This window comes from Castor canadensis, chromosome 17, assembly GCF_047511655.1.
Source record: "Castor canadensis chromosome 17, mCasCan1.hap1v2, whole genome shotgun sequence".
NCBI lineage: Eukaryota > Metazoa > Chordata > Mammalia > Rodentia > Castoridae > Castor > Castor canadensis.
The window spans coordinates 22,394,841-22,410,321 of NC_133402.1; the positions used below are offsets into that span (position 1 = coordinate 22,394,841).

General features: G+C 47.2%; 1 protein-coding gene across 4 annotated transcripts in view; it reads right to left on the reverse strand.

The window, feature by feature from the left end:
* Positions 1–4,488: 4,488 nt before the first annotated feature.
* Polr3e (RNA polymerase III subunit E) overlaps positions 4,489–15,481 on the reverse strand; it is a 28,074-nt gene continuing 17,081 nt past the window's right edge. For 2 of the 4 annotated variants that reach the window (XM_074060224.1, XM_020163536.2), the window contains 8 exons: positions 13,126–13,207; positions 11,544–11,603; positions 11,301–11,458; positions 10,809–10,870; positions 9,813–10,336; positions 7,714–7,791; positions 6,268–6,393; positions 4,489–5,283 (listed from right to left, as the gene is read on the reverse strand). In XM_074060224.1, coding sequence (XP_073916325.1) covers positions 5,227–5,283; positions 6,268–6,393; positions 7,714–7,791; positions 9,813–10,336; positions 10,809–10,870; positions 11,301–11,458; positions 11,544–11,603; positions 13,126–13,207 — 1,147 coding nt within the window. In that variant the 3' untranslated portion in view covers positions 4,489–5,226. The remainder of the gene's footprint in view (positions 5,284–6,267; positions 6,394–7,713; positions 7,792–9,812; positions 10,337–10,808; positions 10,871–11,300; positions 11,459–11,543; positions 11,604–13,125; positions 13,208–15,481) is intronic. The other 2 variants (XM_020163537.2, XM_020163533.2) reach the window with 1 other exon arrangement.

Sequence of the window (15,481 nt, forward strand, 5' to 3'; positions counted from 1 at the left end):
GTCCCCAAGCTTGAAGTACCATCCATAGCAGTACTAAATTTTCTTGGGGGCGGTGTTGCATTTGAACTCAGGCCTTGTACTTACTAGGCAAGAGCACTACCACTTGAGCCACACAAGCTTGTATTTTCAAATAGGGGTCTTGCGTTTTTACTTAGGCCTCAGACCACAGCCCTCCTCCCAGGCCTCTTTGTTAGTGTATGTTAATGGTACAAAGCAAGTGTGCATTTAATGTACGTTGGTCACATTCACCCCTCTATTACTCTTACCTTCCCTGCACTCAGTACAAAATTTTTGTACGAATTTGGACCTGTTTTTCATGTGCCTATTGCAGTTTTAAGTAGATCTTTTAAATAACTATATAACCTGGGTATTTTTTACAACTGCAAAGAGGAAGTGAACCTTCTGTCAGTATTTTCCTGTATATGTTTTTTGCATGGTCTTTCCAATCTAAATTTTTATAATTAGCTTGTCTGGTTCTTGGGTGGAAATTGGTACTTTTACTGAGATCAGTATTTTTAAAAATAGATTAAAATATGGAGAACAGACAAGATACAGAGCCTTCTATCTAAACCCATGAGCTTTTCAACTGCCAGCCCTTGGACCCTGCACACCTGTAAAGGTTTCTCTTGTGAGGTCTTCTGTTATATTTTCAATCTGGTTGCACACAGGACAGCTATTGATCCAGCTACCTTGTTGAGTGCTCATGAACAGTAGCTTTTACATTCTCTTGATACACCTGAAAAAAATGTCCATTTTACTCATTTTTTATATCCTTTTTCTAATTCTTGTCTGTTGGGACTGGTATATCCAGATTATAGTGAGAGCATACATGCTTATCAGTCCCATCCATCAAAAGTCTATTCGTTTTAAGAATTTATATCAAGAACAAGTTTTGCATCTTATTTCAGCAAATAAAAATTTACTTTTCCCTTTCATTTTGTTTATACATATTTGCATGTTCTTTTTTCTTTCTTCTTTGGGCCGGTGTTGAACCCAGAGCCTCATGCACGCTCAGCACATGCTCTAGCACTGAGCCACACTCCCAGACCTTTTTTTTTTTTTGGTACAACATAATGCTTGTTATCTTGTTATAGATGCACATGGGTAAGTAACACACTGGCTCATTTAAGGCGAGTGTACCTGAATTGTCTCTTGGCAACTTGCCAGTGTCCAAGTTCATTCCCGTCTTCTTGTTGTACCTTAGCCCTCCTAGGCGTATCCATTCACCAAACTGCAACTTTGCACTCTGTGACCTACACCATCTCATTTTCCCCTCACCCCTCCTAACCACTGTTACTATCTCTATGTCTCTACATACTGGATTTTTTTCTTTATTCCACCTACAAGTGAATACAAGTGTTATTCTTCTTTCAGCAGTGTCTGCCTTATTTCACTTAGCATCATGTCCTGCAGGTTGTCACAAATGGCAGGACCTCCTTTTCAGATGCTGAGTATTTTTGTGTGCTTGCATACCTACCACGATTTACCCATTTTTGTTGATGGACACTTTGGTTATCTGCACATCTTGGTAACTGCGGTGAAGACTTCATTTCCTTTTGAGTGCATGCCCAGAAGAGGGGTTGCTTGGTCCTGCCATAGTTCTTTAGTGACTTCCATGCCACTTTCCAGTGTGGCACCAGTCTCCATTTCCAACAGTGTACAGGGTCTTCTTACACCCTCCCAAATTTGTTACTTCTTGTCTTTTTGATACTTGCTGTTATAACTGTATGAGCTACCTCACCTTGCCATTTCCTGATCAGTGACTGAGTACTTTCCTGTCCCTGTTGGCTCACAATCTTTTGTCTCTGGAGAAATGTCTGTTGACATCCGTTGCTCACTTTTTCAGCAGATTATTTGGGCTTTTTACAGTTGATTTCCTGTATATAGTTTTGAATATTAACTCCTCAGATGTGGCTTGCAAATGGTTTCTAACCCATAGGCTGCCTTTTCCTTTTGCTGTTCCCTTTGTGGTAAAGCTTCTTAGTAGTCCCACTTGCTTATTTTTGCCTGTGCTTTGGTGTTCTAGCCAAAAAATCATTGCCAAGAGCAGTGTCAAGTTTTTGTTTGTTTTTTATGGTTTCAGGCAGGACTCATGTTTAGGTCTTTGGACAATTTTTGTGTGCAGTTTAAGACTAGGGTCCACTTTCATCTGTCTGTACATAGGTCCTGCAATACATTGGATCTGGAGACTCAAAAGCCCGTGAGTTTTAAGGCTCAGTCCCCAGCTTGGTGCCATTAGGAGATGGTGGAAACTAAGAAGTGGGAAGGTTTTAGGTCACTAGGGGATGCCCTTGAAGGGAATACAGGGACCATGAAGCAAGAAGCTTTGCTCCACTATACACTTCTTCCACAATGTGCAATCTGCAGGGGCCAGCCTAGTGCCAGGGCCAGTCCAGACACTGAGTCCCCTGGTCAGGCCTTTAGTCTGGGGCCACAAAGGCCTGCCAAGTGCTGGTTTTGAGGTCCAAGGCATCGGCCTGGCTGCTCAGTAGGACAAAAGTCTGGTGCTAATGCCCGTCCTTTCCCCATGTAGATGTTCCTCAATGTGTAGCCTGGGGCTGGGACCCTTGTGTCTTATTTCCGTGTTCTTGGTGGCTTCCTCAGCTCCTGTGAAGACATTTCTGCAAGAGGTTAAGTTGTTCAAATTGATGTTTCCAGGAGGGAGGAAGAGGAGGAGTACTGGTGTCCCAGAAGGAACTGTTGCTTTTATTAACAGTCCTTTCTTCCTATCTCTATTTGAATTCAGTGTTTTTTAACTTATACCTTTTACAAGAGAGGTATGAAGACAGGTAAGACACCTAAAAAACTAGATAGCATTTGTTGCCCTCAATGCAGAGAAACTAAAGCAGATAGTTTAAAGCAACTGAGGCCAATAAGAGAAGGGGACCAGGAACTACAGAAAAGGTTAGTTCAACCAGCATTTGTTGCCCTTAACGCAGAGAAACTAAAGCAGATACCTTAAAAGCAACTGAGGCCAATAGGAAAAGGGGAACAGGTACTAGAGAAAAGGTTAGATCAAAAAGAATTAACCTAGAAGGTAACACCCACGCACAGGAAATCAATGTGAGTTAATGCCCTGTATAGCTATCCTTATCTCAACCAGCAAAAACCCTTGTTCCTTCCTATTATTGCTTATACTCTCTCTACAACAAAATTAGAAATAAGGGCAAAATAGTTTCTGCTGGGTATTGGGGGTGGGGAGAAGGAGGGGGCAGAGTGGGTGGTAAGGGAGGGGGTGGGGGCAGGGGGGAGAAATGAACCAAGCCTTGTATGCACATATGAAAATAAAAAAGAAAAAAAAATTTAAATAATTAGGTCCAAAAAAAAAAAAAAAAAAAAGAATTAACTTACAAGGTAACACACACACATGTACAGGAAAGTAATGCGAGTAAACTCCCTGTATAGCTATCCTTATCTCAACTAGCAAAAACCCTTGGTCCTTCCTATTACTGCTTATACTCTCTCTTCAACAAAATTAGAGATAAGGGCAGAATAGTTTCTGACGGGTAGCAAGGGGTAAGGGGAGGTAAGGGGGGAAAAATGACCCAAACAGTGTATGCACATACGAATTATAAAAAAAAAAAAAAGTTGAAAAAAAGATCAAAGCAATTTAAATACTTAAGGCTCAGACGAACCCACTGAGCTGACCAAGTCCTGCTACACAGTGGCACTAACACATTACCTGCGCATCCCATGTAACCGTTTTCCCCTTTCAAAGGGAGAAAGGAACACTGGCAGGTACTGGCTGAGACACGCTCCCTATCAATTATGGCAACTGTTTACTCTGATTAGAACCAAAAGTATAAAATACAATCAATCTAGTAAGTTTGTTACCAAACGTTTATTTGGCAAAGTATATACCCGATCAATGTCTTATTTTATGCTAAAATATTTGATACCGAGGGGAGGGCAGTGCAGGCCATCATTTAAATACTCAGGCTGCTGAAGGTTTAGGTAACTGTACTACACAAAATAGAATTTGGAAAAAGGCTTAATTAGATAGCAAAATTCCCATCTCACTCAATCCAGCCCTTACCTCGTTGTCATCACTAGGGCTGTGGGGTCCAGTCAGTACGTTCACCATGAGCCACATGTGGCTACTGAGCATGTAAATTATAGCCTGACAGTGTAAGTGTGAAATGCCAGATTTTAAAAACTTAGTACAAAAAAATGATGAAAAACAGTATTTGAAGTACATTTTAAGCTCTCTGAAGGAGACTGCTCCCTCCCTTTATTAGCAACCTTCCCTATTCTCTTCTGAGATGCCAGTGTGTACTTTCAGTGGTCTCCTTCCATCCTGCTGCCGTGTCTGCACAACAGCATGAGGCTGCTCCGTGGTTCTTCACAGCCTCAACAGCAGGGGATGCAGATCTATCTCAGGCTGAGCAGCAGTTCATTAGCTGGCAGACCCATCACCCTAGAATTCTTCCTAGGTCTCCCTTCCTTCATCAGCACACTTAATATGCCTTCCTTTGGCCATATGAAGACAGCAGCACCACGATGCCAGTTTAGTGTTAGCATTTATTTTTAAAATACACAAAATATAAATTCTTTACATCAAAGTGTGATAACCTCACTTATACATTGTTCCACACTTACCTGGTTTTGTTTGCATCTTTATGCAAACAGAGAAGATGGATTTGATTCTAATTTTTTGCTATGGTTCATGTAAACAGTAGAGACTGCTACATAAAGTAGGTTGTTGTAAAAGGTGAAGTGGCCACAGAAACCCAACGTAAAACAATCCAATTTGATTTAACGAAATTGGCAGAAGTCTTAGCAGATAGACAATCTAAGACTAGATAACTGGCTTCTGGGCATTTTAAATATTAAAAACCTTGAGGTTTTTCATCTTGTAAACATAACTTTGACTTTGTTGGCATTAAGTTTAACAAGGAAAATATTAAACCATGACTTTCATTATCCTGCATGTATCAGTTACACTCTCTTTATTATGAGAATGAAACCAAATAACAAGCAAATTACACAGGAACTTCAAATTGTACTGCAAAGGTCTGGCTGGTCTTTGCTGGGAGCGATCTCACTTAAGCTGATCCTGCCACTGGCCGAGTAGGAGCCCCTCTGTCCGCTGGACTGTGCAGTGCCGCAGGCCCTGAGGCGGGCAGTTGCTCTTGCTGTGTCTTTGGAGGAAGTCGACACTCTACTTCCAGCTCTGCCATCCTTCCTTGGGCTTGGAGTCGTTGGGTTAGTGGTATACTACTATTGTCAAGACTGCACTGTCCCTTTAAGGTACCACATGCCACCATAGCTTACACAGCAGTCCTAAGAAGAGAGAGGAACAGGTTAAAGAGCAGACTTTACCAGGAAAGGTAACTTTATTATATCCAGGGTATCAAAATCTAAGTTGGGCCCCAGCAATTCACACCTGGCATCCCAGCTAGGCCAAAGGCTGAGATCCACAGGATGGCAGTTTCAGGTCAGTCCAGGATAAAAAAGTTCCTAAGACTCCCATTTCAACAGAAAAAAGCTGAGTATGGTGGTGTACCTGTCATACCAGTGATGGTGAGAAGTGTAAAACACAAACAGTAAATCAATAAAAGGATAACTACTACTGTGGTGACTACCTGGTCTCTTCATGGGGTTTAGGGCCTTGAACCCTTTCCCCAGGGTCCAGTTCCTTTTAAGAGGAACTGTAAGATGAATGTGCTTTATAAACACAAAATGTTATTAAATTGATTAGAACAAAGGTGTTCAGTACATTGTATCACTTACATGTCTTGACTATTTAACAGGTTAAAATATAGGGGAAACATCTTCAGCTTTCTGTGTCCAAGTCTCTGTAAATCGCAGACAACTCAGAAAAGCACCAGGTGGTATGTGAAGAACTCTGACATATCAGAAACACTATTCCTTTCCAAACTTAAGCTTAAAAATGGATTCTAGGGCTGGGGGCATGGCTCAAGTAACAGAGCAAGCTCGAGGCCCTGAGTTCAAACCCCATTATCGCCAAAACAAAAACAAACAAAAATGGATTCTATCGAAGTTTACATCACACAAGTGCTACGTTTGTGGCCATGGCAACAATCATGAGAGCAGTGCAAGACTGATGGGTTGGAGCCAGGACTCTAATCTCCAGGCCTTGTCCTTTGAGGACAACCCTCGAGCTCATGCCGTGTGCAGAGGGTGACCCTCTTGCACATAACACCAGACCAGAGTCCTTGCACATGGCCAGGCTTCCTCATGCTAAGTCAGTGGGCAGAGCTGAGGCCGAGTCTCTGGGTGTAGTGATGCACGAGATGCCCATACCTTTAGCACTTTATCCACCTCCTGTTTGCTTAGGTCCTCTCCACACTCTTGAGTCAACCGAGACTGGATCAGATTCCGGCGTACCCGATAATTTTTGGAAAAAATTTCAAGCAAAACCTGTCGATGCTTTAGTAGTGAAAATGTGTTATTATGGGAAACAGTGAAAACAAACAAGACACCCAAAGTTGTGGGTAACCCACACTGTAAACTAGTAAGTGCGTGGCCCTGCACTCCTGGTTAAATATTAGCCAGTTTGGCCAACTGTCATCACTCCAGACCCAGGCAAGGTTTATGGTAGCAAGAACAAAAGCACTGGCGAAGGAACTCAAGAGGATAAGCAGTGTGGACATGCGTTCTCAGGACAAACCCTAGGAGTGAAAACTGACTTAGCAGGCAGAGAAGCCACAATCTGGGAATAGACATCAAAACTGGTTCAGAGTTTTGACATGCAAGCATACCACCCCAAATAAACATTAATTAGAAAGATAGCTGAAATCTCCCCAAAAAGAGTTACATAAGATTAAGCCTACCAATTTAATGTGTAACAGAATTCCACAAGAACAGAAAAAGATAAATTATCAAGTCACAGGATTTCCTAAGAACTATTCAACTAGTAAAATAATAACTTAAAAGAGTATATAAGAAATTGCACCAATATACAGAACAATGTAAAGCTCTTCAGGCTGTGATAAAGGGAAGATATGGCTCAAAGGCCAAGAAGAATGTGACTGAGCTTCAATGACTCTGAAACAGAAACCTTACATTCAGAGGGAACGAGGGAAAATGACTTGCCCCTTAAAATTCTAATTCCATCATTACAAGCGATTCTTGAGGGCAAAAGAAAGACATTTTAAGTCATGACAATCTGAAATGAAAATCAGAAGCTGAAATAAAAACAAGGAGGAATCAAGATTCTAGAAAGGAACATGACATGGGGTAGAACCAGTCACCCAGCGAAGCAGAAAGCAGTGTCAGGTTCCAGAGACTCACACTAACAGGTGTCACTGCTGGTCTGCATGTGTTGATAACTTCTTTCAAGTGGAAACATCAAGTAGTATAAAAGTGCCAATCACAGTGTGCTACTGAATTCTGGCCCTGTCATGAACACGTCATCAGACTTCTTTCGAGTCTGATGCTCTGACTGACTAAACTAAGAGGCAGTGCTCAGACATCTACCGCACCTCCCCACATTCCCCCAGCACAGCCACAAGGAAGCTAGTGACAGCACCCAGCCACACAGTCAAGGCAGCAGCACATTCTGTGCATTACACAGTGGCAACTCTCTCTTCATGGATCTACTGGGAGTTATAGGCGGCCTCTCTGAGGGGCAGGTGTAGGGTCCAGCAAGGCGGAGTCAGCTTTCCCATGAAGTTCCCAAAGCCTCATCTTCCAGGAGGTCTTAACTACTCCCCACTCCCAGGGAGAGGGCAGCGAAGGTCACCTCACCTGATCACTCATGTCTCCAGACTCCCAGAGGGCAAACACCTTCTGCTCATCCGGGGAAGCAGCAGTCTGTGGGGGAAACTGGCCCAGACCCAGACATGACGTGGTTATTTATGTGCCATGTGGACCCACAGCCCTGCCTGCCTCACCCCTCAGTCTGCAGCAGCCCAGCACTAGAGAGCTGTATTCTAAGCCCAGTCCTGCCACTTGCAGGCCTCCATGAGGAGTGTGACACTGGTGAGATGTCAACATGAAGCCTAGAGGGGCTTAGGGTGAGGGAAGACAGGTCCTTCCAGTTTTCCACCTGTCTGGCATTAGCTCAATCCTCAGGTGGGTCCTGAGATGCCCTTCCCCCTCACTCTGGAGGGGTAACCGGGGCTCCTTTCAGTTGTTCCGCACAAGCACTGAATCAAGTGTGGCCCAGATCCCAGGACACCCATCACACTTGGTTCTTGGGCCAGGAAAAGGATGGTAAAGGCCTGGTACCTGGAGAGGGGACACAGGAAATGGGCCCCTGAACAGCGGGCTCCAGTTCTGGTTCCACAAGTGACACTAGTAACCACTTTCACGTAAAGCCCCATGTAGGGCTTCATACACTCACTTGATCATTAGAAACTGAGCAGTCCAAGGTGTTGCAATCCCCTTTCTCCATGGCCACACAGCTAACAAGGAACAGAACCACAAACGCTCAAGTCTTCCCTTTTTTAGGGGTATGGGAAGGATTTGAGACAGACTCTCACTATGTAGCCCAGGCTGTCTTCCAATTCACAATCTCCGACCTCTGCCTCCTGAGTGCTGGGATTAGAGCCGTTCAACACCACACCTGGCTTAACCTCAAGTCTTTGTGAGTCTACTTGCTCTCTCTAGGCCTTCTCTCCCTTGTGTAAAAAAAAGAGAAGGCTGGACAGATCCAAGGCCTCTTCCACCTCAGACAAGCCTGTGACATGGTCCGGGATCAGGATCACAAGAAAAGAGCTCCACAGGCCATAGAAGGTACTGGGAGCAGGCAGGGGCATCTAAGTGACCCAATCATATCTCCCACCTTTGTTCACACCAGTGGCCCAGGGCAACCTTGCCAATGTCAGGCAGACACCCATCCCTGATGCAGCCCAACATATACAGAAAGGACTGCAAAGAACTGCACTCACTTGCTAGGTGGGCAAGAGTCCCAAACCCTAGTACCTCCTACAGAAAACCTCACCAAGGAGGCTCCCTGCCAGCAGGGCCAGGTCCCCTGAGACAGCCCAGCCTGCCCAGATCCAAAGAGCCTCCTGTCCTAGATTCTGCCCCTTACGTACACAGGAGTAGCTTTGACCTAAGGACATTGCCCCAGGTTGCAGGTGCTTCTGACCTTGGCACTGCACATGTCAATACTCCCTTTTCAGGAGCTAGCCCAGTCCCATCTCATCCCATTTGCTGCCAGGGCTGGGCAGTGTCTGGGAAAAGAGAGCCACCACCACAGATAGTTGGGTGCCCTTGGCCTTAGCAAAAGGCTCTGCCACTGCTCCCCCGTGGGGTCCCTCCTGCTGACAGGAAAGAATCCTGGAGGCGAGTGGCTCCATACCCCCAGGCCTAGAACAAGTAATCCAGAGAGGCACAGACACTGTGTTGTCAGCCGGCCTGACAGAAAGGGAAGTCCAGCAGGACATAGCCTAAGCTATGTGTAGGGGTGCTTAGCTCATCTTCATTGAAGCAGATGAAAGGAGCCACTGTTCAAATTTCCACTCTACCACTCACTTACCCCAGGTCAGATGCAGGAAGGAGCATGCATCTACTGAGGCCCCCGCCTGTGCCAGACAGCAGGCAAGGGCCTTCAGACCTCTCACTCACCCCTTTGTAAAGAACCATCATATAAAAGCCAGCACCACACCACTGCAGGTGAGGACACACACAGCCACACACAAAGGAACCCTCACACCAAAGATGCCACCTGTGCCCCCCATCTGGCCTCTTAACAGCTCATTTCTCCAAAGTGGACAGGGCTCGGCCACTCCTGAGGCGTGTGGACTTCTCATGGTACCATTTGCCCACCCAGAAGCCCTCCTGAGGGATTGTGGGTGGCCTGGCTGTCCACTGCCCCAGCAGGCACAGGCTCTACTTACAGGCACCAGTATCTGCTTGCAGCCGGCAGCCAGCACCGTGTCCTGCAGCATGCGGTCTGAGATGCCACTGAAGAGCGTGTGTCCAGGGGGCAGGCTAGCTAGGTGCAGGTTGAAGAGGCGCTTGAGTTCGCTCAGTGTGAGCACAAACTGCCTCTGAAAAGTGGCCTTCACGAACGCCCCGAGTTCCCGGGCCACAGAGGTGCTGGAGCAGCCAGGGGGCGGGTGGCCATTGAAGCTATCTCCACCTGCAGCCCTCCCTGTAGGCAGCCCATTGGCCAGTCTGTTGCTGAGGCCACTGCTGGGCATGGTGTCCATTGGCTCCTCCTCCTCGGCTTCCTGCTCATCCTCATCCTCGCCCTCCTCACTCACTGGCTCCTCCTTGATGCGCACGCCACCCATGACTGTGGATGCCTGGATCTGCTCCTTCCGGCGCTGCAGCTCCCGCTCCAGGAAGGCATGGTTCTGCTGGGCCTTGCTTTTGGCTACTTGGACCCGCTGTTCCCCAGACACCAGCACAGCAGGCCCTGTGAGGACAGGCAGCATTGCTCAGGGGGGCACAGGTCTGGCAAGGGACAGCAGAGACTAACACCAGGAGCAAGGATTGTCTTTCTTCCCCACCTTGCTCAGTTGGGACTTAGCAACCCCACAGTAAGGTAAGAGAGCTGGCAGAAGTCAAAGTCTCAGGTGCAGAGTCCCCAAGAATGGGTCACTGGGGAGTTCCTGCCAATAGCTATTCCCATCCCACTGCCTATTAACCTGACAGGGCCAGGAGACCTCAGAGTCTACACTCAGCTCTGGAGGATGGCAGCTGTGCTACTGGACAAGCATATGCTGAGTCTCTGGGGGCAGGAAGGGAGCAGGGGACAGGAAGGGCAAACAGCAAGAGTCTATGTCCCTTATGCAGGCCTGTGCCCTGACCCGCTCTAGAAACTTAAGTAACCCTTTTGGACTAGAGTGTCCGAGTTGGGGGCCTGCCCAATCCAAAGTCCCACACACCTGGTTGTTCATCCAGCTTCTTTGGTATGGCTTCCTTTACAAGATTATAGACCTTTTCTAACCTGAAAAGAAGAGTAAACCCTTTTAACTTTTAAATCATGTCCCCTACCACCTGCCTCACACTACAAACAAGCCCTCAAGCTCAGGCTGCTCTGGTCACTGGGAGAGCATGCGCTCAAGAGCTCAGCCAGGTCCTCTGGGGCCAGGGTCGGGAGTGACCCACGGCTCCCTCTTCCTTTGCTGGTCTCAGTACCTTCCCTCCCCTCCCCGTGCCCTTAGAACACGGGCAGCTCTGACAAGCAAGGACTGTGCCCACCTCAGTCCTGTGCTGGGAGGATGCGAGTCCAGCCTGCAACGTCCACCTGCACTGAGGAGGGCAGCAATGCACAAAGGCCCCAGCTGCCTGCACTGTCCAGATGCAGCCTGACTGCACAGAGCTGCCAGGACTGCATGGCACAAGCCTCGCTTCATCCCATCCCACAAAGCTCTTACTTAGCCTGGATGCCTGTCCACAGCATGTGCTGTCGCTGGACCACATCTGGATGCTTCTTAATGAACTCCCGGTCATGAGGCAGTATGAACTCCCAGCCTTTGTTGATCCTCACTATGGCCATGTGCTCCAGCAAGTCCTTTACATCCTCTGCACAGAGCTGAGGGGAGGAGCAGAGTGAGGCCCAGAGGCCCTTATGCCTCTGCAGCAGGCTCTGGGGCTCAGGTCGCAAGGACTCCACTTACTTTGGTCACTGTTGCGACCTCCTTCCTCACCACCCAGCGACTCTGCGTGAACTTCCACATCTGAGAGAGAAAAGCAGCAGGTTCCCAGAGGCTGCTCAAAGGCTGCCTTGAGCCCACAGTGGCCCTGGGCCTGGGTGGCAAACAGACCAGGGTGCACTCCTGGCCCTTCCTCCCAGTCATGTGCCTTGGATAGTCCTCTCACCTGTAAGCCTCCTTCACTCTGCTCTGTAAAGGACCCAAGATTCCATCCCCAAGGCAGCTGGACCACCCACCCCACCTGGCCCAAAACACTCCCTGGGCCAGGCTCTGCCCATCTGTTCACTGCTGCATCCCCAGTGCCTCTTGAGAGGGTCGTGAGGATTTCGGGAGGTGGTATAGGGAACCAGGGCTCTCAGGGTGTTCTGCAAGGGCACCACACCGTGGTGGTGGCTCCTGGAGGAGCCACCTCAGCAGCTCTCACACCCCCAAACTGCTTCGTAGGGGTAGAGATGAGGGTAGGTGTCTGAGAGACACCCAAGGAAAGGATGACTGATTGTCCCCTACAACAACTCAGATCTGACTTAGACCCTCTCCCTGGCCCCCAAGCTGGAGGCATCTGCATGCCCAGAGAGTGGCTGAAGAAAAAGGTACCTACCCTGGTGAGCACACCTGGTGTATGCTACACTGACTTCACAGATGAAAACACACCACCCAGACCCCTGCACACTAACTGCCAAAATAAGCTGGGGAGAAAATGCAGACAGTCTTCAAGCAGCCTAAGGTCTCCCTGTGGGACAAGGCCTGTGAGTGGGTAGAAGGGCCACTACGAGAGGATATATTATAACACACATGAGTGTCAGGGTCTAGGGAGGCAGCACAAGTCCCTCGGGAGGGATTTAAGCTCAATGTGTAGTGAGGCATGGCACGGGGAGGAGGGGCAAGACAGCTCAGGAGTCACAAGCACCAAGGGAGCAAAGGCGCTAGCCTGTGAAGTGGAACCGTTAGCTTATCCAAGCTTGTGCCAGGGCCTAGAGGGGCTGGATTGTCCAATTATTCTTGATAGAAATGTGGTTTGTACCAAGATTTCTTTTCTTGGGTGGCGGGAGCCATTACTGGGGTTGTTGAACTCAGGGTCTTACACTTGCTAGGCACTTCCTTTACTACTTGAGCCATGTCCCCAGACCTTTTTTGTGATGGTTCTTTTTGAGATAGGGTCTCATTTTATGGTCTGGACCATAATCCTCCTATTTGTGTTTCCTGCATAACTGGGATGACAGGCATGTACCACCACATCCAGCCATTAGTTAAGATGGGTTCTCATCCTCTGGATTTCCACCTACAAATCCAAGCTTGTAGCTAGGATTACAAGCTTGAGCCACTACACCCAGCCTATACAAGATTTTAACCCATACAAATCCACAGTGAAGGAAAGCTTTGTAAAACACCACTTGGCCAATGAACATGGGGTTCCCAAGAAAGGAGAAGAAAGGTAGTACAGAGCCCCACAGTACAGCCTCCTCACCCATGGCTGATCCCTGGAACACTACTGCCCGCTCTGGGGCCCATGCCTACAACCCCGTGACCAGAGTGCCTGGGTACTTACAACAAAGTCTCGGCCCCTGCACAGCACCTCAGCAGGCACACCACTATGAGGACTGGATGAATCCTTGGGGTACAGGATGTCACTGCCAGAGCAAGTGGGGGTGACAGATCAGTCAGTCCCTATCCTCAGCCCTCTCCATTATGTTCTTGAATCCCAGGCTTCACAGTCCGAGCCTAGCCCAAGCTACACCTTTTCCCAGTAAGGGATGGGTACAGGCCTGGCTCCACGAACCCATGTGCTGGAAAGAACAGCGCCACCCTACCCTGAGAGTTCTCCCTCCCACTCGTTCCCAGACCAGACAAGGAGGGGTCAGGGGCTCAGACACTACAAGCCTGGGACCTCAAGGAGCCCAGGACTGCTGGGTAGACTCTAGTCATACACATGAAGTTGTTTATGGCACCAAGAAATACTGGTGCTGAAGCAAAGCAAAAACCTTCACCACCTGCCCAAAAAGGTGTGTGTGTGAGCTTAGGTCAGAGGTCAAAGGTTGGGTCTAGGCAAGCTCTGGAGCATGAAGGACTCTGAGCCTTTGGAGAAGACACTCAAGACCCAGTGGACTTCAGGATAAAGGCTGGGGACTCTGTAACAGCATGAGTCTTCCTATCCTCCTTTTCATCCCTAGCCCAAGCTGGGCCTGCCTGCAGGGCCTTTGCTACCAATGCCTGGTGCCCCTGCTAGAAGATCCTCATCGCTTCTGCCATGCCAGTCCTGCCTTGCAACTATGACCCATGCTCCAGAGATGAGCTCCATGGAAACAGTGACCTGGCCTCAGCTGTTCTGGGTGCCGAATGCAGAGAAGGCATCTACTTCCTGTGTCGTGTGCTCTACTTCAGGAGGCTAGACAGTGAGCAAATGGGAGCACAGCCAATGGCACATAACATGGAAACAAGGCTTATTCACTGAATGAGTTCTTATCTCTTCAGAAGCACACAAAGAGAGGACCTGGAAGGACCATGACCACAGGCCTGGGCACCTCAGAGTAAGGCTCAAAGAAGCCCTTGGGGATGGACAGAACATCTAAGCCCCAGGGACACATGTAGCTCCTGGCTGGACGGCCCCTTCTGGCTTTCATGCATTCATTGCATAAATCCACGCAAGTGGTTGCAGTTAACAAGTGATGAACCATCATAAAGTTCATTCATAACAGAAAACTTGGGTAACTCAGACAGCTGGCATGTTTACCAGTGAAATGGCACCACCATGTGGCAGTATGACAAACACACTTCACAACCAACTGTGAAATAATAGACTTTTTGCAGCTAAAAAGGAAACTGGAGTTATTCACATTTTGTCAGATTATTCACCTTACACTACACTATTCAGATTAAGTCTTTATCAATGTATTTTATATTACACCATTGTACATTACTAAAATTCAAGCATACATAAGATGTGGCCACACTGCTTTTATCAAGATGTCTGTGAGTGCCAGGAACCACAGTGGGCAGTAGGGACCGAAGAGAATCAGAACAGACTCTGCTGTCCTATTCCCGCGAAACTGCTGGCTTGATGGAGAAGGCAGTTAAGTCTACTGGAGGAATCAATGAAATGAAACTACTGAGAAGCCTCAAGCCACAAATTCATGGTCTATATAAGAAATCCACACTTTGACACAGCATAATGAAACTGCAGAAAGCCAAAGCAAAGAGAAATACTTCAAAGCAGCCAGAGATAAGCAAAGGAAGATGTTCAACAGAACAAGAAATTAGACTGGCAGTGGGCTTGTCAATGAAAACTAAATCAGAGTACAACAAAATCATATCAACATGTGGAAGGGAAATAATCATCAACCGATTCCTACACTCCATAAAATCACTCAAGGACAAAAGTGAAATAAACATTTCCAGATAAACAAAAACCAAGGAAAGTCATTGCCAGCAGACCTGCACTGAAGGAAACATGCAGCATTCTTTAGGCAGAAGGAGTTATCCTGACAGAAACTCAGAGATAAAACTCATCAGGAATGATAAGCCAAAGAAAATGGGAAATATGTGCAGATAAAAAGATACTGACTGGCCAATGTAATGTCTTGTGGGACCTACAATACTGACAGAATTAAAAACATACAAATACTAAAGCATAGACTTGGGAGGAAAACCAACATAAAATAATCAAAGACTATGAACTATCTTAAAAGAGTAAAAAGCAGCAATTAATACAGAGCTAAGTCATGACTGCAAGCTAAAAACAATAGTGTAACTGCTAAAAAGTCAAGAGAATAACCTCCAAGTTAACAGGAAAAAAAAAGGAAACATAATAAGAACAATGGCTGGGTGCAGGGCTCAAATGGTAGAGTTCCTGTCTAACAAGAGGAAGGCCCTGGGTTCAACACCCAGAACTGGGAAACATGAGAGTG